We start from the raw sequence: 26,063 nt of genomic DNA on the forward strand, positions 1-26,063 counted from the left end.
TATTTTTTAGGAACACATCTACAAAATACATGCATATATTTTTAAGTTTGCACATGACTGTTTTAAAAACCTGTGTTTAGACCCGTGTTTCTCCCTTGTCCGACCTGACCCGCACCCGTATCCGACACATTAGGATGTTTTTCAACCGTTTCAGCAATATTCTCGGGTCACCCGAACCCCACTATATGGTAGTCAATGGCTGCTGAGATCTGCTTGGTTACAAACATTCTTCCAAATATCTTCCTTTGTGTTCAGGAGAAGAAAGAAATTCATACAGGTTTGGAACAACTTGAGGGTGAGTAAATGATGACAGAATTTTCATTTTTGGGTAAACTATCCCTTTAATTTTATTCAGAGGGCCAAACTGAGTAAAAATATGCAATTTAGCGCTGTTGATGAAATTCTGATAACTTGTAAAGTAATCAAAGTCAATGCAATACAATAATGATTGAGAGATTGAGTACAAACACATGTTCCTTAAAAGCCTGATGTATCATATTTGATACTCATATTTAACGAGATTTTTCAACAAAAAAAGCATGAATAATCAAGTAAACCTTCAAGAAACTGAAGTTTCTTCAGTCCAGTATGTGTTGTTCATCTTGAAATATTACTAACAATATAAAAAGTACCCCCTGAAGAAGGCTGTCTGTGCCGCTATGCGTGGGTTGTCCCCCCCCCTCCCCATGTCTTTTAAATTTTCTATTATGAAATAGCCCGTAAAATAAAGGCTTTTTAATATTCTGAAGAAGAGTGCCTTGGATTTTCCTTTTTTCCACATTCATTTGAATTCCCGACCCCAAAGAGCACCTTCATACATCTTATTGAACTCCCTGAGCACCCTGGACTTCTTTGCCTTTTCAATGTAAAAAGTATTTTTACATTTATTTTATAAAAAAGTGAAACTTTTCACTGAAAAAAGACTGTTTTTAGAATTATACTAAAAAGGCCTTTTACTTGCTAAATAGCATAAACCTATCAGTCAGGTTACAGAAGGCATGTAGAAGATTGTATGCAACAGATTATTATGTTTATGATAACATAATATATTATATTATGAAAATTTAGATAACTTTGAAATTTGCATATGAAATATGATACAATAAGCTTTATAGGGTTAAAGACATTGGATTATTGGTTAAATATTTGTAAATGTTGTAACAAAATTGATTACAGAAATGAACTTGACAGTGCATCTGCCTCTGACATAACCTTCTGAAAAAATGCTTAAAAGAGATTAAAAAGAAGCGTTCATTGTGGATTGAAGAGTGTGATCTCTCTCTCTCTCTTTTCAGTGTGGTGTTGTTACTCAGTCAGAAGCAGTCTCTGGAGGAGTTAAGACAGACGGTCCAGCTGCTGCGCTGCTCGGAGGCCAAACTCATGGCGCAGAGAGAACTACTGGAGCAGAAGATGCAGGAGAACGAGGGCAAAGAACCACCCCCTGTCGTCAATTACGAAGAGGACGCCCGTTCCGTCAACTCAATAGTAAGGAATTGCTTGGAGCTGCGTCCCAGTTTGCATTAAAGAGTAGAGAGATTAGAGTTTGGTGCCTCTCAAATCAGAGCAAATTAAAAATGGTATGGCAGAGGTGCCCAGAGGATGTACCATTACCCCCCTTGTGATGGAAAGTTAATTTCAGATGTAGAATGGTCGAGGTCAAAGCTGATTGCATAGCGGTCTTGCAATATATAAACCTAAAAGTTAAAGAGATTCTATTACTAGTTGCAAAATAATTACTTCTTGGTCTGGAGGCTTCAGACTTTCATAAAGTTCTCAGGACAAAACTGGCCATGGCAAAAAATTGTTGGGGGAAAGTCCCAGTGGTAAATGACAACTGTACTTGAGTAACAACTGTTTTTAACAACAGTTTTTTCCTCAGGTCATATGAACAAAAAAAGAAATAGCAGCATATGGAAGGTGTTAATAAGGTGGTAATAATCTCAGTAATTTTTGTTATCTCTATAATAATTTTTTTTGCTCTAATTATTATATATTAAAAATGATAAATATATTAAAAATGATTTATGATAAATAATAAATATACTATAGATCTACTTTTAATTTAAACTTTTCAAATGGACGTGTGTGTAGTTAGTAGTCTGGGGAAATAAACATTAAATAAATGTTACAAATTAAAATAAAAATTATTGTTACATTTCAAATCAATTAATTTGAAATAATGTAACAGTTAAGACTGTAAATAATTGCCAGTCATACAAGGGAATTTAATATGTAAGGGATAATATACCTGTAAGTAGTACCGGTCAAGATAACTCGTAGTACCCAGATGAGCGGTGTGTTATTCATTTTTTGGTGGTTGTTATCTGGGAATAACATACCGCTGGAATGCGCAATTGACCAATCAGAATCAAATATTCCACAGAGCGGTGTAATAAGCTCTGATAATATGTTCTGAAACGTATGTTAAATTATAATTATTGCCGTACCGGCATATTATTTACAGGGTTTCTGCAGATCTTAATTCCTTCCACAAATTAAGGCCTTAAAAAGGTCATAAATCAGAGCAGAAGGTCTTAAATTCATCAAGTCATGGCATTAAATGTTGCATGCACTGCACAAATGTATATCTTCCTCAGTATTTTTGTCTTGTTTTCCAATACAAATATCTACATTTTCCTGAGATGCAAAATTAAGATATGAAGTCTAGTTTTCTGAGAAAATGAACACAATTAAGTGAGTTTACACTTGAAACAAAAACACATATCTGTCAATGAGAAAATAACTTATTTTGCCTTTGAATTAAGATGCTTTTCTGACCCTGTTGGCAGATATTTGTTCTTGTTTTAATCAGAAACTCACTTCATTGAGTTTCATAGGAAACAAGACTTCTTGTAATGCAGGAGGGTAGGATCCAATTGCAATAATACTATTTATTAACAAAAGAACACAAGCAGAACATCAAGGAACAGAGAAAACGAGAATAAAAGACACCAACAAGGACAAGACCAGACAAAGAATATGGGAAAATATTGGGGTTCAAGGGGCCGTTTGCACGACACGCGTTCAACTACAAACTTTATGCATTTTTGCCGTCCATTTACACGAGTGTGGTGTTTTGGGGGCATAAAACTGCAAACTTTTGAAAATGGTTTTCAATATCAAGACCATTATCGTCTTTGTGTAAACAACAAAAACGCACATCTGTGAAAACGGTGACATCATGCGCATGTGCGCACACAGTCTGCTCCGGTACAGAGACACGATAGCACTGAGCAGATCATATGCGTGAGTCGTGCAGATCACAAAGCGCATCAGACTCATTTGAAACATCTTTAATTCAGCAACAATGTTGATTACATTTTTTTACAGTGCATCCGGAAAGTATTCACAGCACTTCACTTTCCACATTTTGTCATGTTACAGCCTTATTCCATAATGTATTACATTAATTAATTTCCTCAAAATTCTACAAACAATACCCCATAATGACAACATGAAAAAAAGTTTGTTTGAAAAACGAAAAAAAAAATCACATCTACATAAGTATTCATGAAGCACATTTGGCACCAATTACAGCCTCAAGTCTTTTTGAGTATGATGCTAAAAGCTTGACACACTTATTTTTGTGCAGTTTCTCCCATTCTTTTTTGCAGGATCTCTCAAGCTCCATCAGGTTGGATGGGGAGGGTTGGTGCACAGCCATTTTCAGATCTCTCTAGAGATGTTCAGTCGGGTTCAAGTCTGGGCTCTGGCTGGGCCACTCAAAAACATTCACATAGTTGTCCCGTAGCCACTCCTTTGTTATCTTGGCTGTGTGCTTAGGGTTGTTGTCCGGTTGGAAGATGAACCTTCGCTCCAGTCTGAGTTCCAGAGCGCTCTGGAGCAGGTTTTCTTGAAGGATGTCTCTGTACATTGCTGCATTCATCTTTCACTCGATCCTGACTTGTCTTCCAGTTCTTACCGCTGAAAAACATCCCCACAGCATGATGCTGCCACCACCGCTTCACTGTAGGGATGGTATTGGCCAGGTGATGAGTGGTGCCTGGTTTCCTCCAGACATGACGCTTGTCATTCAGGCTAAAGAGTTCAATCTTTGTTTCATCAGACCAGAGAATGTTGTTTCTCATGGTCAGAGAGTCCTTTCTGGCCACTCTACCATACAGGCCTAATTGGTGGAGTGCTGAAGAGATGCTTGTTCTTATGGAAGGTTCTCCACTCTCCACAGAGAAACGCTAGAGCTCTGTCAGAGTGACCATCGGGTTCTTGGTCACCTCCCTGACTAAGGGACTTAGTCTCCCCCGATTCATTCTTCAGAATTAACAGTGTATATCAATATTAAGTGACATAATGGCTGGCCTGGCATGCATAATACAGCGTTTTTAGTCGTTTCTGCCTATCGGTGCAAACAGGGATCACTTTGATAATGTTGTCATTTCCTTTTATAGTACAGTGTTGTCATGTAAACGTACCCTAAATACACAAAATAACAAGGTTCTAAAAAGACTGGTGGAGGTGATTTAATCATCATATAAAACAAACAAGGGTAACTATGGGAATGAACAAGGCAGCAATGGAAACAAAGGAAACAAGGGCTGAATCCGAAATCGCCCCCTATACCCTTAAATAGGGCACAATTTGAAGGGACAGCCATTTGTAGTGGTGTCCGAAACCAGAGTGGACTTTATTGAGTGCTCTCATTCAATCCCACATTGCACAGCCGATGTACACACAGCGGCTGTCCGACTTCACTCACTCCTTCAAGTAAACTGTATTAGTGGACTAACCTAGGGAATAGTGAATGAAGGTTTAGGGGGCGATTTCGGATTCTGCCAAGAACAAATCACAGGGGTGAAACACTGAAACAAGGGGAGCAGAAAATGCACTTCAAAATAAAAGTCCAACAACACACAAACCAGGGAAACAAGACCGTAATGTAACCCTTATAATGTATTTTAGCTTTTCAAGTAAATGTATCTTGATTCACGAATCTTTAGACATTTGCACTGTGAAACAATATAAAAGTACTGAGAAAATCAAGAACAACTTTTGTGCAATATTTGTTTTAATAATGGTGATCGGTAGGAACTCACTGTGTTTCTCCCTAGACATTTACATTTATATATTGACATGTTGTGTTCCCTTCACTTTATTCCTGAAATGTTCTTTACTTGGTGTAAAAAGGTCTTTTAAAAAGTTTTAAATCTGCATTCATGAAACCTGCAGAAACCCTGATTTATTTCATCAGAGCAGTGAAAATCAATTACATACAACAACAATTGCTATTACTAACAGTGATTTTGACTTGTCAAAACGATTGTTCCCAACTGCACCCCAATACAATGCTAATATGTGTCCTGTGATTTCATTTAAAGCTATATGTGCATTTTGTTGTGTAATATGAAGGTATAGTTTTATTTGACATGCTGCTGGTGTCGAAGGTGTCTGAAGAGGGCAGTGTGATCTCAGTTTTATTGCTGTTTTTTTTTTACCAGTGCATTGATGCACAGTATGATTTATTAAAGGAAATGTGGATTGTGGCCAAAACTGGTACTGCAATCACTTTCAAATTACTGTAGAGCAGTGTATCACCTCTCCCCCTCAATAGTATCCAGCTGCAGCCCCGCAGCACACCAGTTTCAGAACCCCATCCACAGAACTGGAAGTGAGGGGCGGGGCTTAAACCGTCATAGTTGCGCTATCCATATATGTAATTTTCTTTTGTTAAATATAAGCTGTTTTCACATGGATTTTGATCGGATCGATGTCTACAATATTTAACAACAATGCTTTTAAATAAAGTCATTTTTCTGTTCATATAATATGCATGTCATGATCACATATTAAAACATAGCCTATTGATTATGCTTAAATCAATGAATACAAAGACAGTAGTTTATACTTCATGGAAACAGGCAAAAACTATACACAGTTTTGATTTAAAAAATATTAATAAATGTATAACATGTTGTAAAGTGTTTCCCATTTGACTATAGATATATTAGTATTTATATCGTTCACATTCATGTTGTTACAAATAATACTGAAAATAGCCGGAGAGATTTAATGTTAATGGACACAAACACTGTAGTTTATTGTTACTTTAACAATACTACAACTTTTTTATTATTATTTAAAAAATATATTAGGCCTAATAGATTTGTAACATGTTATAAAGTGTTTCCCATTTGATTCTATGCTCAATTGTATTATTTCGATTGAAAATAATAGACAGAGAATGTGACATTTCTATTTTTCAAATGTCAAATAAAAATAACCATTTAATACAAGGCCTTAAAGTGAAACGTGTTTCTCTGAAAGAAAACAAATAGGACCTATATAAAATATTTCTAAAATAATAGGGTTAAAATGAATTTAAACGGCACATAATAAAAAATAAAAACATGTAAAAAAAAAAAAAGGTATCTTAAAACACAAAAACTTCTGACTCTTAAGCCCATATCATGGCATTTCTGCAGAAATACTTGAAAAGATGAAAGTATTTTCATCCTTGAAAACAAAATTAATGTTTTATTAATTAATAATTGTTTAATATTAAGACAAATAATATCTTTTGACAAATGCAAAAAAAACTTTAAATGATAAAACGTGAAAGACGTGAACAGATTCAATATTCGTTCAGCATCAGATGCATCATGACAGAAATATCACACACAACTCAACATATTTTCCTTCATGCTTCTGTTCACATCTCACTGGCTTAAATGCATGTTTCTCTTGTTCAAGGATATGAATAGAAAAGTAACTTTATTTAAAAGTATTGTTGTTAAATATCGTAGACATCGATCCGATTAACATCCATATGAAAACAACGTGTATGGGTAGCGCCGCTCACTTCCGGTTCTGTGGATGGGGTTCTGAAACTGGTGTTCTGAAACTGGTGTGCTGCGGGGCTGCAGCTGGATATATCTCCTCCCCCTCCCCCCTGATTTGAGGTTGCCAGATAGGCTGCAGGATCCAGCTGGAACGTAGGCTGCCACAAGGAGCTTCCAATGGCAATTGACGAGTCCTACACAGCAAGTTTTTTTTTTTCATTGTCACAACGTTTTTCTGATTCATAATGAGGTCTTTTAGGTTTCGTAAAGTTTAATTTTTTATCCAAAAAGTTTGTAGCTGCAGCTGTGGTAACTAGAGCAGAGCTGGCAACCCGGATGCAGAAACACTACTGACTTCGTGATTGGTAGATAGGTGGAGGGTGGCGCTTCAGGCCAAAACACAACATGTCAACATCAACATCAATTGAGGGCTGCAACTTCACTTTTAAATGACAATATCCTGGCCGGACTGCTTTTGTCAGTGATATAAGTATTTAAAATTAACATGATTTCTTAATGTCTAGTGACATATCAGGGCGATTTTATGATTAATTGAAATACATTTCTTACATACAGTTCCTTTTAAGTTTTTCAAAAATGAAATCTTTCATTGCAGGGATTGTAAATAAGATTTATTTTCTTTTTCAAAAAATGTGTCTGATAAATCCTTTTACTTCCGTATTCAAATATATCCATTCAAATATACTTGAACACTAAGTGTATGATTTTTGTTTTATAAAACAGTGCTTCGGCTGTACCATATTACAGTAAAAATGTTTTATGATTATGGTATAGGTCTAAAAAATATGGTATTGTCATTGTACCATGTCCAAAACACATTTTTAGTTTCTTCTAGAATTGCACAAGTATTTGATTTCATTTGTCATGGACACGTGCATTATATTTCAGGATAAAAGCAAAGACAAGGTATCAAAGTTTGACACCCTCAGACACTCCATCGCTGGAATCATCCGCTCGCCCAAGTCTGTGCTGGGCTCTTCATCAGTAAGTTTCAAAACCGAGTCCTTTTTCCATCAACACCTCCTCATTTCTATCCTGACCTGTGATATTCTCTGCCTTGACCTCTTGGGTTTTGTCCCTCTTCAGTTTTTCGATGTGATACCCACTAGTGAGAAACCGCTGGGCGAGCAGGAGTGGTATCACGGTGCCATTCCCAGGACAGAGGCCCAGGAGCTGCTGAAGCAGCAGGGAGACTTCCTGGTGCGCGAGAGCCACGGCAAACCTGGAGAATATGTGCTGTCTGTGTTTTCAGATGGACAGCGCAGACATTTCATCATTCAGTTTGCTGATGTGAGTACATGATCAGAATGGTGTGTACCTCACTGACTCATACAAACAGGGCTTGACATTAACACCCGCCAACCTGCCATTTGCGGGTGGATTTCAGCTGTGGCGTGTAACACAGTCACTCCCACTAGCCACTTAGGGTCTTCTCAAAAGGAATTTGTTATAATCACGATGCGCATTATAACCAATCACACGCAAGTCTGTTGAGCTTATAAATGCAATGTCATAATCAGAGACGATCAGATTAGTCATCGCTGAAACGCCAGAGTTTTGTTCAGAGCACGCTCTCACTCACTGAAATCTGCACTTTTATCAAAGCAGAGATGTGCGTGCGATGTACGTAGGAGATTCATTCATCATACTGTGATTGACTGTTTTTGATCTATTTCAGCAGTGAAAATAGTTTCAAACAATTATCACAACAGAACCATATCGCACCTGATGAGACTGGCATAAAGCTGGCTTAACGTTGGACGTTTGATATTTGCGAATTTAGGGACCGTCTCTAATGTTACATATGACATTGGTATACACGACATTGGTATATATTTCTAACTTCAATAGGATTCGAAGAGAATGGCTTACAGTCATAAAACCAACTGTAAAGTGTTCATCTAGGTGTTTTAATAAAATAAACTGTCAAATCACATGAAAATATGGATATTTATTTCACTAGGCTACTGAATGGGCTCATACACAAAATATGCTAGATTTAAATATGTCATAGCTGATAAAATATAAAAATCTTTTTTTTTCCAGACAAACAGCTGTTGCACTCTAATGTTCATTTATTAAACATATTAACAACATACTTTTGGTTCATTTTAAGCAAGCAATACAGTAATTTTTTTAACAACAGCCAAGTTAAATAAAACTACCCAGCTAGTTGGGCAAACATTTAACCCAAACGCTGGGCTAAAACAACCCAACTGCTGGGTTTGTCTATTTTAACCCAGCATTTTTGTTATGTGTGTTATGTGTTATGACCTGTCATGTTATACATTTCATGTAGACTTGATTTAGATGTCTACAGTGGTAATTTACATATAGCCAACAACAAATTTCCTAACAAAAAAATTGTGGCCAGTGAAAATGCTGAGTGGCAAAAAAGTTAATGTCAAGCCCTACATACAAATATTATTTTTTAGTCCTATTAAATAACAAGTGAAGAAGGAATCATGAAAAAAATATATTTGGTTTTATATAAAAATACACTAAGTATTATTTTATTTTATATTTTTATTTTATTTTTGCAGAATCAGTACAGATTTGAAGGCACTGGATTCCCCACCATCCCACAGCTCATAGAGCATCATTACTCGACTAAACAAGTCATCACCAAGAAATCTGGGGTCGTGCTCTTGAACCCCGTCATAAAGGTGAAACATTCTCTCTTTTTCCATTTTAACAAGCTGTTCTGCTCTCAGTAGTCATTTGCTATGCCACTTCTAAAGCTATTACTGTATTTCCAAAATGAAGCCATAAAGTTCCTTATTACAGAAATTCAGAGGTTACATTGCTCATTTTCCCTAACGTGTGCAACTATATTGGATATTAAATTGTCGTGCAGTGCAGTTCTCACATCAACCTGTCCTGCTGATGTAAAGTCCAGTGATTTGTTGCGTTTGTGTTTTGATTTCTCTTTGGCTATGGAAAAAGATTGTAGCGGTTTAGAAAATATCACTTTAGACTCATTTCTTGATGGTGGTCCACACTGGCTGGATTCCCCCCGGGAAGTAAGTGTATGCGTGTATCCGTCAGGTTGGATGATTACCTGCCATGCTGTTCCTCTGATGGGTTTTTGATGACGGGGGTAAAGCACTCCATCCGAACATGTTGACTGAAATCATAATAGTGGTGATGTTTCTGCTGGGGCATGCAAGAAACGCTATCAGACCCCATGTGAATGCTGGGATACGGTCAGACTGTGTAGAGCCGCACATTTAATTGACAAAATCCAAATTGTCATTAAATTACGGTTTAATAATGACACATGACCATATGTAGCATGCACACTACCGTTTAAAAGTCTGGGGTCAGTAAGATTTTTAAGTAAAGACATTTATAATGTTAAAAGAGATTTATATTTCAAATATATGCTGCTCTGTTGGACTGTCTGTTGATCAAAGAATCCTGAAAAAAAGCCTCATGGTTTCCACCAAAATATTGATCAGTTTTCAATTTTGATAATAAGAAATTATTGTTGAGCACCAAATCACAATATTTGAATGATTTCTGAAAGATAGTCCCAAACATTTGAACATAGTGTAACTACGTCATACACATTATGATCATCATGTTTGTTTGGAGTATATGTGAATAAATATGTGAACGTATATGTGAAATATGTTCACACAAACTCAACATATGTTGAGGTTCTCTGAGTTTGGCTTGCATTCACGATGTAACAGCATGCTACTTTAAAGCAATTATTTTTCTACACATTTGCATAATTCCAAACATTTCTAACCATACTAGGTTATTATATAAATGTTATAGCCTGATAGTTTCAAATGTAGGCAGCCCTAGTCGACAGATGTGGTGAAATGACAGCATTAGCGCTGATCTAAAGTCTGACTAAACACACTAAAAGATTTTCAAAATTGTATCAGATTTTCAAAATGCGAGAGAGAATTTTTTTTCCGACAAACATGACGATAAAAAAAGCATAGACATCATAGACATAAATCATTTAACAGTTTTGTTTCTCTAGTGTGTGGAGTGCCACAATGTGACCAAGACAGTCCACACACACTAACAGATTCCATTCACAAACAACCAGAGTCCCGACTGTGAACATGGGACATCCTGCTAAATCTTTAGAGTAAACAAACATGGCGGACGATGGGCAAGAAGAAATGGAAATAATAGTGTTTGGACTGCTTTTTACAGAAAATTTGCGGAAAATAGAAAAAGGCTGGGATGAAGTCGTGGAGGCTTACATCTTTCGTCAGCTCACTCTCTGATTGGCTATCGTTTCGTTCCACTTGACAATCTTGTGTGCTTGTTTATCCTGTGGGATTTCTGATCGTTAATAATAATAATAATAATAATAATTTGTTACATTTTATATAGCGCTTTTCTGGGTACTCAAAGAGCTTTATATATATATATATATATATATATATATATATATATATATATATATATATATATATATATATATATATATATATATATATATATATATATATATATATATATATATATATATATATATATATATATATATATATATATATATATATATATATATATATATAGAAGGGGGGAATCTCCTCAACCACCACCAATGTGCAGCATCCACCTGGATGATGCTACGGCAGCCATATTGCACCAGAACCACACACCAGCTGATTGGTGGAGAGGAGACAATGATGATTGGCAATGAAGCCAATCATATATGGGGATGATTAGGAGGCCATGATGGACAGAGGCCAATGGGCAAATTTGTCCAGGATGCCGGGTTTACACCCCTACTCTTTTTCCGAAGAACATCCTGGGATTTTTAATGACCACAGAGAGTCAGGACCTCGGTTTAACGTCTCATCTGAAGGACGGTGCTTGTTACAGTACAGTGTCCTCATCACTATACTGGGGCGTTAGGACCCACACAGACCCCAGGGTGAGCACCCCCTGCTGGCCTCACTAACAACTCTTCCAGCAGCAACCTAGTTTTCCTAGGAGGTCTCCCATCCAGGTACTGACCAGGCTCAACCCTGCTTAGCTTAGTGGGAAACCAGTCTTGGGCTACAGGGTGATATGCCTGCTTAATATTCAACATTGGATATTTACGATTTGAGATGGGTGCAGCCCAGATGTTCTTCGAAAAGATTGAATCGCTTTTAACACTACACCACAGGAAAAGCTGATAAAATAATCTGTAGAATCATCAAGATAATGGGACTTTACCTAGGATTGTCGAAAGGGTGTCAATTATCTTGTAGTGTGTGGGCGCCTTAAGCTGTCTAAACCCAGAAACTGCTTGTTTCATTGTGTTTAGTTTTGAATAAGCATGTTGAGTGGAGTGCATTAATGTCCAGGCTAATGTCAACACTGCAGGTCACTCATCCTCATGATGTTTAGGGTAAGGGCCCTTTAATTGACGCTATTATCAGTGTTGTAGTAAATGTCTGTTCTCATTACCACTGCTGTAAATGTGTTTTAGAAAGGGATTTTTCGTTTTTGAGTGCGTTTGTGTGCGTTTTAAATTGTCTTTGAACCTCTTTGAATCCTCAAATGTAGCATACAGGGCTACATTTGCTATTAGTTTGTTTTCAGTAAAAGCAATTTGGGTCAACTCTAAAAGTTCAATAAAACACACAAACCGAAATCATGGACAAGATATGCACAGTAAATGTGTTTTTGTGTCTTCTAAAGTCCCCCTATTATACTTTTTTGAATATTACCTTTCATGCAGTGTGATATATAGCCTAGCTGTTTGTGAATGTAAAAGGGCTGCAAAACTTATTGTATCCTAAAAGAAAGAACTCTGAACTGCTAAAATGAGTCGCCAGCAATTCCAGTCTCACTTCCTGTTACATCCCTACGTAAGCCTATGGCTTTCATTGGCTGCCTGTGAACAATGTCTACTTTGACCCGCCTTTAAAACACTGTAGTTGTAGCTGAGGCCTGGAAGAGTTTGGTTCTTGTTGTCAACATGACGAGAAGACGCTGTTTTGTACGAGGACGGAATTGCGCTGGAATTGATACTGAAAAACCGACGGCATTGTTCGTATCACTTTGTATCAAGTGCTGAAAAAGCATCCAGAGCTGAAATTAATAGAGTAATAGAGGTAGTAGAGGTAAATGGTAATAGAGGTTTTGTTTCCAACTTGCACTGTAAGCGGTAGACCAATCACAACAGACTGGGCCATCTGACTAATTAGAGCAGAGTAAGTTCTCGGAGAGGAGGGTTTTAGAGAGACTGAATCTTTGAACAAACCGCTTTCAGATTCTTTGAGAAAAAGGAGGTTATGTGCAATGTATATTATGAGATAATGAAAGGGTTTTTTGACTTTTGATGCATGTAAACCTATTGTAGGAGACATTTAAAACTAAATTAGGAACCTTTAAAATAGCATAATTGCACTTTAAAGGAATATTCTGGTTGATTTACCCTGTGTGATTACCTGCAAAGATAAATGTATTGTGTACATATACCTCTTTGTATATTGCTGTTACAATAGTGTATTAATTGTCTAATAAAATTGTAAAAGTAGAGTTTTCGCAATAAAAACAGTTTTTTTTTTAGATCTTCAAAAGATATCCCAGTATGTCTCTATGCGAGTGCTTTTGGAGAATGAGGTGATAATTGCATCATTATCATTCATCAAAGCAGTAGCACAGTGACTGACCCACAGGACGCTCAGCATCTCTCTTCTGTTTGTCTCTGCACGACTCATTAGTTCATTAATGAACATGTGTCAGAAAGATAATTTGCTATTTTTGTTTGTTTGCTCAGGATAAGAAATGGATCCTCAATCATGAGGACGTCATTCTTGGAGAACTCCTTGGCAAAGTAAGTCCACATCCATTGTGCTTGTGTTTAAGAACATTTATAATATTATTACCATTGCAGACAAATACTGTGGTGGTACAGTAATCAGGTGGTAATACCACGAAAATTTGATTGAATTATACATGTGCTACCATTTAAACGTTTTGGGTCAGTACAATTATTATTATTTTTTTTAAGAAATTAAAGGGATAGTTCACCCAAAAATGGAAATTCTGTCATTAATTACTCACCCTCACATCGTTCCAAACCTGTAATGGTGCGTTCACACCGGACGCGAATGAAGCGTTTCGCGTGAATGATTTACATGTTAAGTCAATGCAAAGAAGCGAATAGACATTCTGCGGCGCGAATTGAGCGGTTGACGCGTGATTCGCGCAAATTAAAAAATCTGAACATTGGCGGATATTTGCGCCGCGTTAACCAATCAGGAGCTTGCTCTAGTAGTGACAACAATGAGGAGAAAATCATATGGTTTATATTAATCATATATTAATATGCGGTTTAAACAAGTGTGCATATGATTATCACTGTAATAAAATTAAATGACACGAAACACAACCCAGTCTCTTTTTGTTAAATTCAAGTTTATGAATGATCAATAATGATCAATTTTACTTATACAAAAGTATAAGTAAAAGGTATAAGAAGCTATACATGAAATAAAGCAAACAATTCAGTCAAACATACAAAATCAGTGCTAGTAGGCTACAACGGTAACGTAAAGTTAAATAGCTTAAAAATTAAAAAGTAATGAAACTTCACTTTGCCCTCAGCCTAAACGATTTGCCAGGGAACAAATTATAGATCCATGAGACCAAAGATCGCCCGTTACATATACACAAGACGAATTATAGCTTGAGACGCCACAGAGACATCAGAGCCAGCGGCAGACGGCAGAAGGACTAGCCGAGGAAAGGCTGCTCTCGCCGGGGTTTACGAGTGCGGAGCGCCGCTGATCGCCTGGATCTCACAACTCCGAAAACACCAGATAAAGTGTTCAAATATGCACTCTTTTTATAAATAAACCACAGATTTGAAAAAGTCTTAAACTACATTTTGTCACACATTAACAGTAGTATTTTTACAAAAAAGACGTCAAGTGTTAACACAGCCAATGTCAGCCATTTCTCAGCGAGACAAGCCTTGCAGAAGCCCCTCCCATGATGCAAATTTGCGCCTGTTGTGAAGTGAATGTCCAACTACGGGCGAATAGCGTGATTTATTTGCGTCATTCGCATCTGGTTTGAATGCAGCATAAGACTTTCGTTCATCTTCTGAACACAAATGAAGATCTTTTTGATGAAATCTGAGAGATTGCTGTCCATCCATTGGCAGTTACGCAACTACCACTTTGACGCTTCAAAAAGTTCATAAAGCTCCCTCTTTATATGATGATCAGATTGAATTAAGGCTTTTTCTCACATTTAAACAAGATCAGCGAACATAAAAGAAGCTCAACCGAACCTGCTTGAAGCACAGACAAAACCTCTCGCTGAAGATCAAACGTGCTACGTAACAGGATAATGAACCTCATTGGTTCTTGCGGAAGCTCAAACGTGTTGCGTAAAGCTTGGCACATATGTTAGTTTTCTCGAGGTGGCAAGAACAAAGTTCGTTCTGACCAATCACACAATACTTCTCGGACACCCACAAGAAAAAAGTTCTGCTCGAGAACAAGCTGCGAGAACTTCCAAACCAGGGCTGCGAGAACAAAATTACGTCATTTTGTTCTCGCAGCCCTGGGAGCGAGAACTTTTTTCTGTGTTCTTGCGGAGTATGTAATGGCCTTAACACACTAGAATGAACCTCATTGGTTCTTGAAGGTCAAGCTAACATACTTGAGCTTCCGTTTACCTCAACGGATGTTTGAGTTGATGAATGTTTATATGTGTATAAAAGCCTAAAATCAATCTGTTCATCATATAAAGCCATTGTGTCTTGTCAGAACATTTGGACTAAACCGCTCAATTCATGTGGATTAGTTTTACGAGCTCTTTATGAACTTTTTGAAGCATCAAAACAAACACAAAACTTGCTGACTTCAAGTAGGTTGTTTGATAATTAGTTGTACTACTATAGAGTATGTCCAGAAAGCCATGTTAAGGTGCATGTCAAACTGCCATTGTTCTTTTTGGTATTTTATATGAAATAAGATGCTAAGTGCTTTTCGGACAAATGTTGTTTTAGGGAAATTTTGGTGAGGTTTTTAAAGGAACGCTGCGAGATAAAACCCCAGTGGCCGTGAAAACTTGCAAGGAAGATCTACCACAAGACCTCAAGATAAAGTTCCTCTCAGAAGCCAGGTGAAGACACGTTTACCGTTTAACACATTTTCTTCATTCTTCAAACCACAAGAAATAATGTTCACTTTTTTCTCATTCTCCTACAAATAATAATGAGTGATGAAATAATGTGGTCATGTCCATATTCATTTCTGCTTTCTCCACCTCTAGGATCCTGAAGCAGTATGATCACCCGAACATTGTGAAGTTAATAGGCGTCTGTACCCAACGGCAGCCCATTTACATAGTAATGGAGCTTGTACCAGGTCAGTAAACTGGATCTTTGTCTCAGCCATTAGCCACTGAAAGCCATTCTCGTTAAAAGTTGCGTCGTACACTTGTTTTGGATGTTGGTGTCTCTTTTAATTTATTGCATATCTGTAGCTCATTTATTTTGCCATTTTTCAATAGGCGGGGACTTTTTATCATTCTTAAGAAAGAAAAAGGAGGACCTTAAGACAAAGCAACTGGTAAAGTTTGCATTAGACGCTGCAGCCGGAATGGCGTACCTGGAGCTAAAGAACTGTATACACCGGTAAGAAAAACTGAAATGCATCAGATTTAACAAAAAAACGTGTCCGGTTAAAATCAAATTTTATTCAAATTTGTGTGAATTTTTCATGAACATTTGCCACAATTTGCTCTTTTTCTTTTTACCGTATCTGGATGTTTTACTTTTTATGTATCTCCAGTTATTCGCAGCAGTTGCATGGTGGGTTTTAAAATAGAAAAGGCACAACATGGCTGTAACAAGGGTTTGAAAATGAGTGATGTCTGGGGGTTGGGTGTTATGAATTGTTCTATAATAACACCTACAAATGCAAATCATTATATACACAACATATTTCAATCTCCTTCAGATTTCTATCCTCATCTTCCTCCCTGTTGCTCTCCTCTTTGTCCTCATATCAGTCTTCTTTTTTCTTAAAGAAATACATCTAATGTATTTTGGGTACACTCTCTCTTTTCTGAATGACTAATTAGTCATTAAGAGAACTTACTTTTTCTTTTTTTTTTGTCATTATGAAAAATTCCTGCCATGAGGCGCACTAAATGGTAGCGTTCTGGGGATCCTCCACTGAGGATTTTTTTTTTTTTTGCTTAAAGGATTAGTTCACTTCAAAATGAAAATTTCCTGATATTTTACTCACCCCCCATCTCATCCAAGATGTCTCTCATCCAAGAAATTAAGCTTTTTGAGGAAAACATTCCAGGATTTTTCTACATGTCATAGACTTCCATGGTCTATGATATGCTAGATAAGACCCTATTCCTCATCTGGGATCGCACAGAGCCTCTGAAGCCCTTTGAAACTGCATTGATTTGGACCTTCAACATTTTAGTTGCCATGGAAGTCTATGATGTGGAGAACAATCCTGGAATGTTTTCCTCAAAAAACTTAATTTATGGATGAGAAACATCTTGGATGAGATTTTGAAGTGAACTAATCCTTTAACTGCTTTAAAATGTCTTTTTTGGTCACTTTTAAGAAAATGACACACAACAATACAATATGTAATTTCACTCACCTAGCCTATCACTAGGCCTGTCACGATAACAAATTTTGCTAAGAAATTATTGCGATAAACGATAATATTGTTGTTCTGAGACCATTTTCATCTAAAATAATGATAATGGCATAATAATGCAGGTACACCTTTTCAAAGATCAATAAACTTTTATTTCTAAAGACTATTTAACACTGAAAACGGAAAGCATTTTAAATATCCACAATAAATGAACAAAACAACCAAAACAAAAAAAGCAATGGACTCTCAGTCTGTTAGCAAAAAAATGCACTTGAATAAACAGCTGGAAAACTGCAACGGATGATTGTGTTTTAGGTAGTGTTGGGAATCGATAAAAAAAATTTAACTAATTAATCACATTTTTTTCTGTAATTAATCACGATTAATACATTTTTAATGTTTTGATATTGTAATAATTTCAGTTACTCTCCAAATTAATGTAGAAACAATTTATTGACAGCATATTTTAAATGTGTTGTATTGTCATGTTTTTATGAATGAAGGCCAGTATCACTGATACTAATGTCTCTATGAAACATTAATAACGTTACATTACAGTATAACTGAAAGCTACCAATTTCAACATTTATTAGGCTTTAAAAAAACAACTTTTAATTTAAGTGAACTTAAAACAATCTTTACCTAAACCCATTATAATAAATGTAATTTTTACCTGTGGCCTTCCCTGTTAGACATATACAGAAATGTAATAGTTATCAAACATCTTTCTTAACTGCATAAATAATAAATGAAATATAGATTAATCATCATTAAATCTACAAATTTTCTCTGTTCCTGTTGTTCTTTGATGAACATTAATGACAGGCATCATCAGTGCTCCTGTCACTTTAAGAACAGCCGCTGCCGAACATGATGCGGATCTGACGCGCTGTCCCGCGCATCTCATTTCCTCACAACTTTTTAAGTTCATTTAAGATGTTATTTAACTAATTTAAGACTCCTAATATGAGAATATTCAAAATTCTCTGTGTTGTTGTTATTGTTTGTTCATGAGCAAAAGAGAACTCGATGGGAGCAGGAGACTGCGTCGAGTGCGTGTGTGTGTGTCCCTCGATTAGCTGACATGAGACGCAGCCACACAGACAGGACATTGACATACAGCGCATTCTCTTGTGTCTTGTCGCGCTTCGAAGCATTTACATGTATAAGAGCGTGATCATATAATGTAAAGCTCGGCAAAAATGGATATAAAAACGGACGCTGGAAATGATCATGGCCGGAAAAATTATGGAGCTCATTTTTTTTAATCGTGCGATTAATTGATTTATTAACTATCACGACAGGCCTAGCTATGTTTTTGAAAATAAATACACATATACATAGATACAGGTCCTTGAAAGTGCTTGAATTTATTTTGTGCACGAACTTTTCTGGAAAAAATCCCATATTATTCCCTCCGGTCTGCTAATGTGTTATTTCGCCAACACCTCGTGGCCTTTTCACACTAGCCTGCTTGATTTACGTTAGTTACACACATTTACTCGTTACGTTAAGTGTTTCTCGCGTGAGGTACTTTGTGTTGTACGTTGCCATGATGTTCACGCGCACGAAACTACTACGATGGGACCTCAACGTTTTTAGCGCTTACACCGAACCCAAATATGTTCAGTCAATGACTGTATATTGTGTTCAATAAACATAAAACATTTGTGACGATCTGTTGCCCAAATATTTTATTTAATGTAATGTTGAATAGCTTTGCTTGTTAAGATAATGTAAACCCATGAGGCAAGAAAAACTTAAAAGCATATTCATATATCTTAAAACTTCTGGTTACATCAGCCTAATCTCTTTTCAATCAAATCCATGCAAAAGTTAATATCAGATCATTTAGGATACAGTATAGGATGTACCGAATATTCTTCAGTTTTATGCAAAACAGAAATACGACAAATAGAATATCAGATTTGTCATATTGCCAAAAATAAATGCAAAAAAAGGGGTCCGTTCAGGCTGATCTTTTGTTTTCTTCTCGTTTTGTGAAGTGACATTACAAGGTAAAAAATACAAATAAATAAATAAACAAAAATAAAAAATGGAAATCTTTTGTTTCTTCTCGTTTTGTGAAGTGACATTGCAAGGTAATACATAAAAATAAATAAATAAACAAAAATAAAAAATGAAAATAAATGCGTCAAAGAAAAACGGGCAAGGCTGAGACATGCTGCAAAACAAAGGAAGCGGCCCTTGAAATTATGGTGGCTAAATGTCAGAAGAAATAGGGTTTAACTTACGAGTTGGTATACAAAGTATCCCATATTGATGCATTTGTAGCCAGTGGGATCTTCAGTTTTCAGTTTTGACTGTTATTTGAGTGTTACATTTTATCTGGTTGGTGTTTTTTTTTTTTTTTTTTATGTATTCAGCTCCCACATCTATTGAATCCTTTTTTTGTGTTTTATAAGGGTTGTTTTGCCCTACATAAAACACAAAAACAGTTTTACCTCTTACCTGTTAGAATTAGTTTTCATTTTACTTAATAGTGTCTATAAATGAGCATGAAAAGTAAACATATTTTAAACAAAAATAGTGTCCTGATCTTGGAGAAAGTTTTCTCTATCCACGCTATGTTCTCACCTTTTTTACCCCTCACCCGTTTGTATCCCTGAGCTTGAGAACAGTGTCAAAAAATATAAATGGAATCGGTACATAAAATGCTTAATATTAAAGATATACGAGAAACCGTTCAAGAAACCATTCAGACTCAGAGTCAGCACAGCATGTACCCGCATATGTACACAGAGACATATCACAAATTATTGGAAAGTTGCTGACCACTAAAATAATCACTCCATCTTGCCGTGACAATCTACAGGATGCAGTCATGTATCACTTGAGCTTCACTGACTTCACTCCAATTGGTTGTCGCACCCAAAAGTCGCTCTTCATTTGCATAAAGTTAAACATATCTCAACTTTGTCGCCTCGCTGGACACGGCTACATCCGGACACCAACGGTCACTGTCACTCGTGGCGCTGGAAATCGCCAGCTCTCCATTGAAACGAATGGAGAGCGAGTGTGTCGCTGGCAGTGTGAACGCATATTTTGAAGGAAACTACCTATAATGGCAAAAGCAAGGAGGCTCACTGTGTTGTATGAACATCATTCCATAAAGGCTAATTTATAAATATAGCCCTATTCGGATGGTAATTTCTCATGTGGATGTCTGTAAAAAATAATTTCACAACTAGGTGATGAAATGTTTGACCAATGTATTCTAACTGTAACCTTTTTATTTGAATGCTGCAAATCAGATTGCTCTCACATTATTTCATTGTATAAACATTTGCAATGACAAAAAAGATCTAATCTAATCTAATTCTAATAAAACTCATGCATTCGGATGGTGATTTATTCCTGGTGAAGGTGCGAGTTTTGTGATCCGGGATTTCAAATGTTTACGTGATTATTATTTTTTTTCTTCATTTTTTCTCTTTTCTTTTTTTGTTCTTAACAGCTCCCACCCACTAGGTGGAGCGGTGCTGAAATATTGTTCTTTTAAATACTTTCCAGCATTTCAGTAAATTTCAGCAAATTACAGTGAAGCGCAACAATTATCGTATGGTGCTTCACAGTGGTCAAAAGGGATTTAAACTGAATTTTGAAGTGATCTCTTCTTGTAAACTCAGAGATGTGGATTTGGACGGCAGTTAAATTACCATAAGACCTTGGTGTTTGTCAAAAAGATTTTTACACCGGGTGGTGGGAGAAAAACACTGACATTCTGTATTCGGACGGCAATAAAATCACTGACTAGCCCCTGTAAATGTACAAATGAAAATACCATACGAGACAATTACTGTCTGAAGAGAGCTTTGTAATGTAAGTTAGGTATTTGATGATTTTATATTTTAGGGATATCCTCTTAAACCATCCAACATTGTGGATCATCAGCAGTATCTCAAGAGTAGCTTACTTTTTCTTTATCTAAACAACTCGGCCACCCAATAAAACATCAGGACCTAGCGGCACCTTCCTCTCCAATTTGTCTTGCTGCTTTCTGGTGGTGATTTTTACACTGTGAAATGGGCTTTGGTGCATTGTGCTGTTTGAGCCCGAAGCCAGCAGGCTGAATACATGTCGCTCAGAAATGAGCTCTGGGCGCTCTCACAGCCGCGGCTCTATCAGCACCCCGCTAAAATCCATTTACTATCAGACATCATCATGTTAGGGGGCGGCGGTGGTTTGAGCACCTTTCTGTCAGATCACCCCTCACTTCTCTGCTACCCCCCAGTGTCTTTCCCTATCTCATGTCAGCAAGGCAATTTTTGGGATGTGACAACCTAATATGGTTGTGTAGCTGAGGATGGTCTGCTCAGCATAAATGCCAGTGAGAGGCACAGCAGTGGCTGCAGACTAGAATCTTAAATCGCTGTTTGGGGATGGAAGAGAATCTGAGAGAGACGTTACGAATATGATCGGCTTTTTTAGACTTAAAAAATAAAAATAAAATAAGGGACCATACATTCTAGATTTGTTTTAGATTTTGAATGTTGTGATATGAAAACTCATCACTTGGTCTACCCAGCCAATGTTAAAATCAGTGCCTTACTCGACACTCAATAGCAGGTATTTTATTTTTATTCCATTTCCATCATGTCTGGACTGGAGCAGTTTTTAAGGGGCCGTTTACACGACACCGTTTTTCAACTACAAACAGAAAACTTTTTATGCGTTATGGTCGTTCATTTACCGTCTTTACGTGTTTTGGGGGCCTGAAAACAGGTTTCAAAATGCACGCTTTTGAAAACGATACTGTTATCGTCTCTATGTAAACTACAAAAACATATAGTTTCTTGACATCGCATGGTCAACTACTGGCCTGGCATCCATAATACAGCTTTTTTTGTTTTTTTGGATCCGCGTGAACTGGAATCGCTTTAACAATGTTGTCGCCTATACGCGAAAAATGCAAAGGAAAAACGTTTCAGTTTTTAGGGCGTTGTTGTCGAAAAAGTCTACAAACGTCTCTCATTATGTCCTAAACTATTTCAGTTTGCTACATTTTGTTTCAAGCAGCAGTCACACAGTTATTACTATTATAAAATGTATCTGTATTTGTCCTAGTAATAGGTGATTGATCAAAAGTTTGGCATCTAATATTTTTTTTATGTTTTTTTAAATCGCTTCTGCTCACCAGGGCTGCATTCATTTGATCAAAAATACTGTGAAAAAACTGTAATATTGTGAAATGTTATTACAATTTATAATAACTGTTTTCTATTTGAATATATATTAAAATGTATTTTATTCCGGTGATGCAAAGCTGAATTTTCAGCATCATTACTCCAGTCTTCAGTGTTTCATGATCCTTCAGAAATCATTCTAATGATGATTTGCTGCTCAAGAAGCATTTCTTCTTATCATCCCAGTTAAAAATGGTTGTGCTGGATTTCCTTTGCTCTGTTGTTCTCTGTCACATAGGCCTACCTGAAGCTCATTCATTATGAAGCTCATTATGCAGCTAATTATGCGGGCTATTATGTTCTCTCAGGTGATCTCCCCCTTGATATTACCCCCTTGTTGCTGATATTGTATAATGTAGCGATTCTGTAGAGAAGCTATTTTTATTAATAGCAGCTCTGATGAGTTTCTGTGTGCGCATCGCTATCTCCGACATGGTATAAAAGTGTTTACTCTCTTTTGATCAATTTAATGCATCCTTGCTGAATAAAAATAAAATAAAAATTATATTGATTTTATTGATCTTACCCCAAATGTTTAAATGGTAGTATAGCTATAGATATGTTAGGCCTTTTGATAATACTTTATCCCCTGGTTTCAAAGTTTAGGCTTAAAGGTGCAGTGTGTAGTATTTATGAGGATCTAGTAACAGAAATGCAATATAATATTCACAACTATGTTTTCAGTGGTGTATAAAGACCTTACATAATGAACTGTTATGTATTCATTACCTTAGAATGAGGCATTTCTCTCTACATGCTCTGCGGGTCCCCTTACAGTGAAGTCACCATTTTGCGCCGTCATGTTTCTACAGACGCCCTTAACGGACAAACTGCTCTATAGAGCGCTAGCTACGGTCTTAGACAACGACATCTTTGTCCTGTGTGCTTTGAAAGAGAGGGGTGAGCGATGGACGGTTGCAATTCACAACCTCACCGCTAGATGCCGCTATAATTTACACAGTGCATCTTTAAAGGAACACGCCAACATTTTGGGACTTTAGCTTATTCACCGTATCCCCCAGAAATGTTATTACAATTTATAATAACTGTTTTCTATTTGAATATATATTAAAATGTATTTTATTCCGGTGATGCAAAGCTGAATTTTCAGCATCATTACTCCAGTCTTCAGTGTTTCATGATCCTTCAGAAATCATTCTAATGATGATTTGCTGCTCAAGAAGCATTTCTTCTTATCATCCCAGTTAAAAATGGTTGTGCTGGATTTCCTTTGCTCTGTTGTTCTCTGTCACATAGGCCTACCTGAAGCTCATTCATTATGAAGCTCATTATGCAGCTAATTATGCGGGCTATTATGTTCTCTCAGGTGATCTCCAGCATTATTCATTAGCTATCACGCCTCCTCGCATATTGGCTTTGTGAAGAAAAACGGTCTTACAAATTGTAAATTAATATATTGTTTTATGTGAATGAGTAGGCTCAATGATTCTCGCATCAGTTTAAAGAAAAAACTCTATGCAAATACATGCTGGAGTCAAAAGTCTTGTGAACACATATCTATTGTGTGTTTTGAGGCCTTAATTTTAAAACAAAGTTTTTTCAAAAAACGTGCATAAACATTTTTCTCTCAAAAATACAAGCATGTACACACATGTTGCTCACATATTATGGTAGGCTAGTTTGTGCTGAATAAAGTGTAATTACACTTTTCCCATTAATGTGTTTATAAGCAACTGAAAAAAACACAAATGTAAGAGCATGTCAAAACTTCTAAAGGGCCCCAAAAGAGCTCAGACTCCAGAGGGTTAATATTTTTTGTGGAAACCATGATACATTTTTTTCAGGATTCTATGATGAATAGAAAGCTGTAATAGAACAACTTTTTGCCAAATGATAAACAATTGAGAATCCATGGCTAGCTGTGCACGAAATGATTTTAATGCATGACGCAGAGGCAAAGAGCCACCCTAATTCAAATAGTTTAATGCACAGCTAGCTGTGGATTATTCCGCTTATAACATGGTCATTAGCCATTGACCACTTAAAGCTGTTATTGATGTTTGCAGTGCAATATTTGACCAGAAGGGTAAAGAAGGATCTAGCATTCTGCCCGGCTTTAAATCAGACATAGATGTAAAGTAGTGTGGTAAGATTGCATTTATTTGAATTAATTATCGAGAGAGAGAGAGTGAGATGAATGTGAATTACCTGCGTCTCTCTCCTTACAGTGAAGTTGCGAGTTTCAAAAACTTTAAATACAGCGATATTACCCCCTTGTTGCTGATATTGTATAATGTAGCGATTCTGTAGAGAAGCTATTTTTATTAATAGCAGCTCTGATGAGTTTCTGTGTGCGCATCGCTATCTCCGACATGGTATAAAAGTGTTTACTCTCTTTTGATCAATTTAATGCATCCTTGCTGAATAAAAATAAAATAAAAATTATATTGATTTTATTGATCTTACCCCAAATGTTTAAATGGTAGTATAGCTATAGATATGTTAGGCCTTTTGATAATACTTTATCCCCTGGTTTCAAAGTTTAGGCTTAAAGGTGCAGTGTGTAGTATTTATGAGGATCTAGTAACAGAAATGCAATATAATATTCACAACTATGTTTTCAGTGGTGTATAAAGACCTTACATAATGAACTGTTATGTATTCATTACCTTAGAATGAGGCATTTCTCTCTACATGCTCTGCGGGTCCCCTTACAGTGAAGTCACCATTTTGCGCCGTCATGTTTCTACAGACGCCCTTAACGGACAAACTGCTCTATAGAGCGCTAGCTACGGTCTTAGACAACGACATCTTTGTCCTGTGTGCTTTGAAAGAGAGGGGTGAGCGATGGACGGTTGCAATTCACAACCTCACCGCTAGATGCCGCTATAATTTACACAGTGCATCTTTAAAGGAACACGCCAACATTTTGGGACTTTAGCTTATTCACCGTATCCCCCAGAATTAGATAAGTCCATACAAACCATTCTTATCTCCGTGCGTCCTATAACTCACATAACGCACCCACCGCTAGCCTAGCTTAGCACAAAGACTGGAGGTAAACTGCTCCAGCTAGCCTACTGCTCAATAAGCGACAAAATAACGGCAACATTTTTCTATTTACATGTTGTGATGTGTATAGTTACATCGTGTACTAAGACCATCGGTGAATAAGCTAAAGTCCCAAAAAGTCGCCGTCGCTAGTCCCAGACTAAAATGCATGTTTGAGCTGTTTTAACTGAAAGCAACTTGCACTGGCATATCTTAAAATATGCCAGTGCTATTGTTTTGTCTCAAGATGCACATCAGTAATGTTTTTTTCTAAGGTACGTTTACAAAAACGACTTAAATGTTCTAATTTAACTAAGGCCTAATCCTGGCTTAATCTAAGCCCTGTCTATGAAACCGGGCCAATATATTCTGATATATGTATTTTGTATATTAATGGATCTTTTAATTTT

General features: G+C 36.7%; 1 protein-coding gene across 1 annotated transcript in view; it reads left to right on the top strand.

Annotated features, from left to right (window-relative positions):
* Nucleotides 1–26,063, top strand: part of fer (fer (fps/fes related) tyrosine kinase) — a 72,422-nt gene that overhangs the window by 34,814 nt on the left and 11,545 nt on the right. The window contains exons 9-16 of the mRNA XM_079815518.1: nt 1,296–1,485; nt 7,704–7,799; nt 7,902–8,105; nt 9,359–9,481; nt 13,567–13,623; nt 15,811–15,926; nt 16,077–16,171; nt 16,317–16,440. Coding sequence (XP_079671644.1) covers nt 1,296–1,485; nt 7,704–7,799; nt 7,902–8,105; nt 9,359–9,481; nt 13,567–13,623; nt 15,811–15,926; nt 16,077–16,171; nt 16,317–16,440 — 1,005 coding nt within the window. The remainder of the gene's footprint in view (nt 1–1,295; nt 1,486–7,703; nt 7,800–7,901; nt 8,106–9,358; nt 9,482–13,566; nt 13,624–15,810; nt 15,927–16,076; nt 16,172–16,316; nt 16,441–26,063) is intronic.

This window comes from Gobio gobio (assembly GCF_949357685.1).
Source record: "Gobio gobio genome assembly, chromosome: 4".
NCBI lineage: Eukaryota > Metazoa > Chordata > Actinopteri > Cypriniformes > Gobionidae > Gobio > Gobio gobio.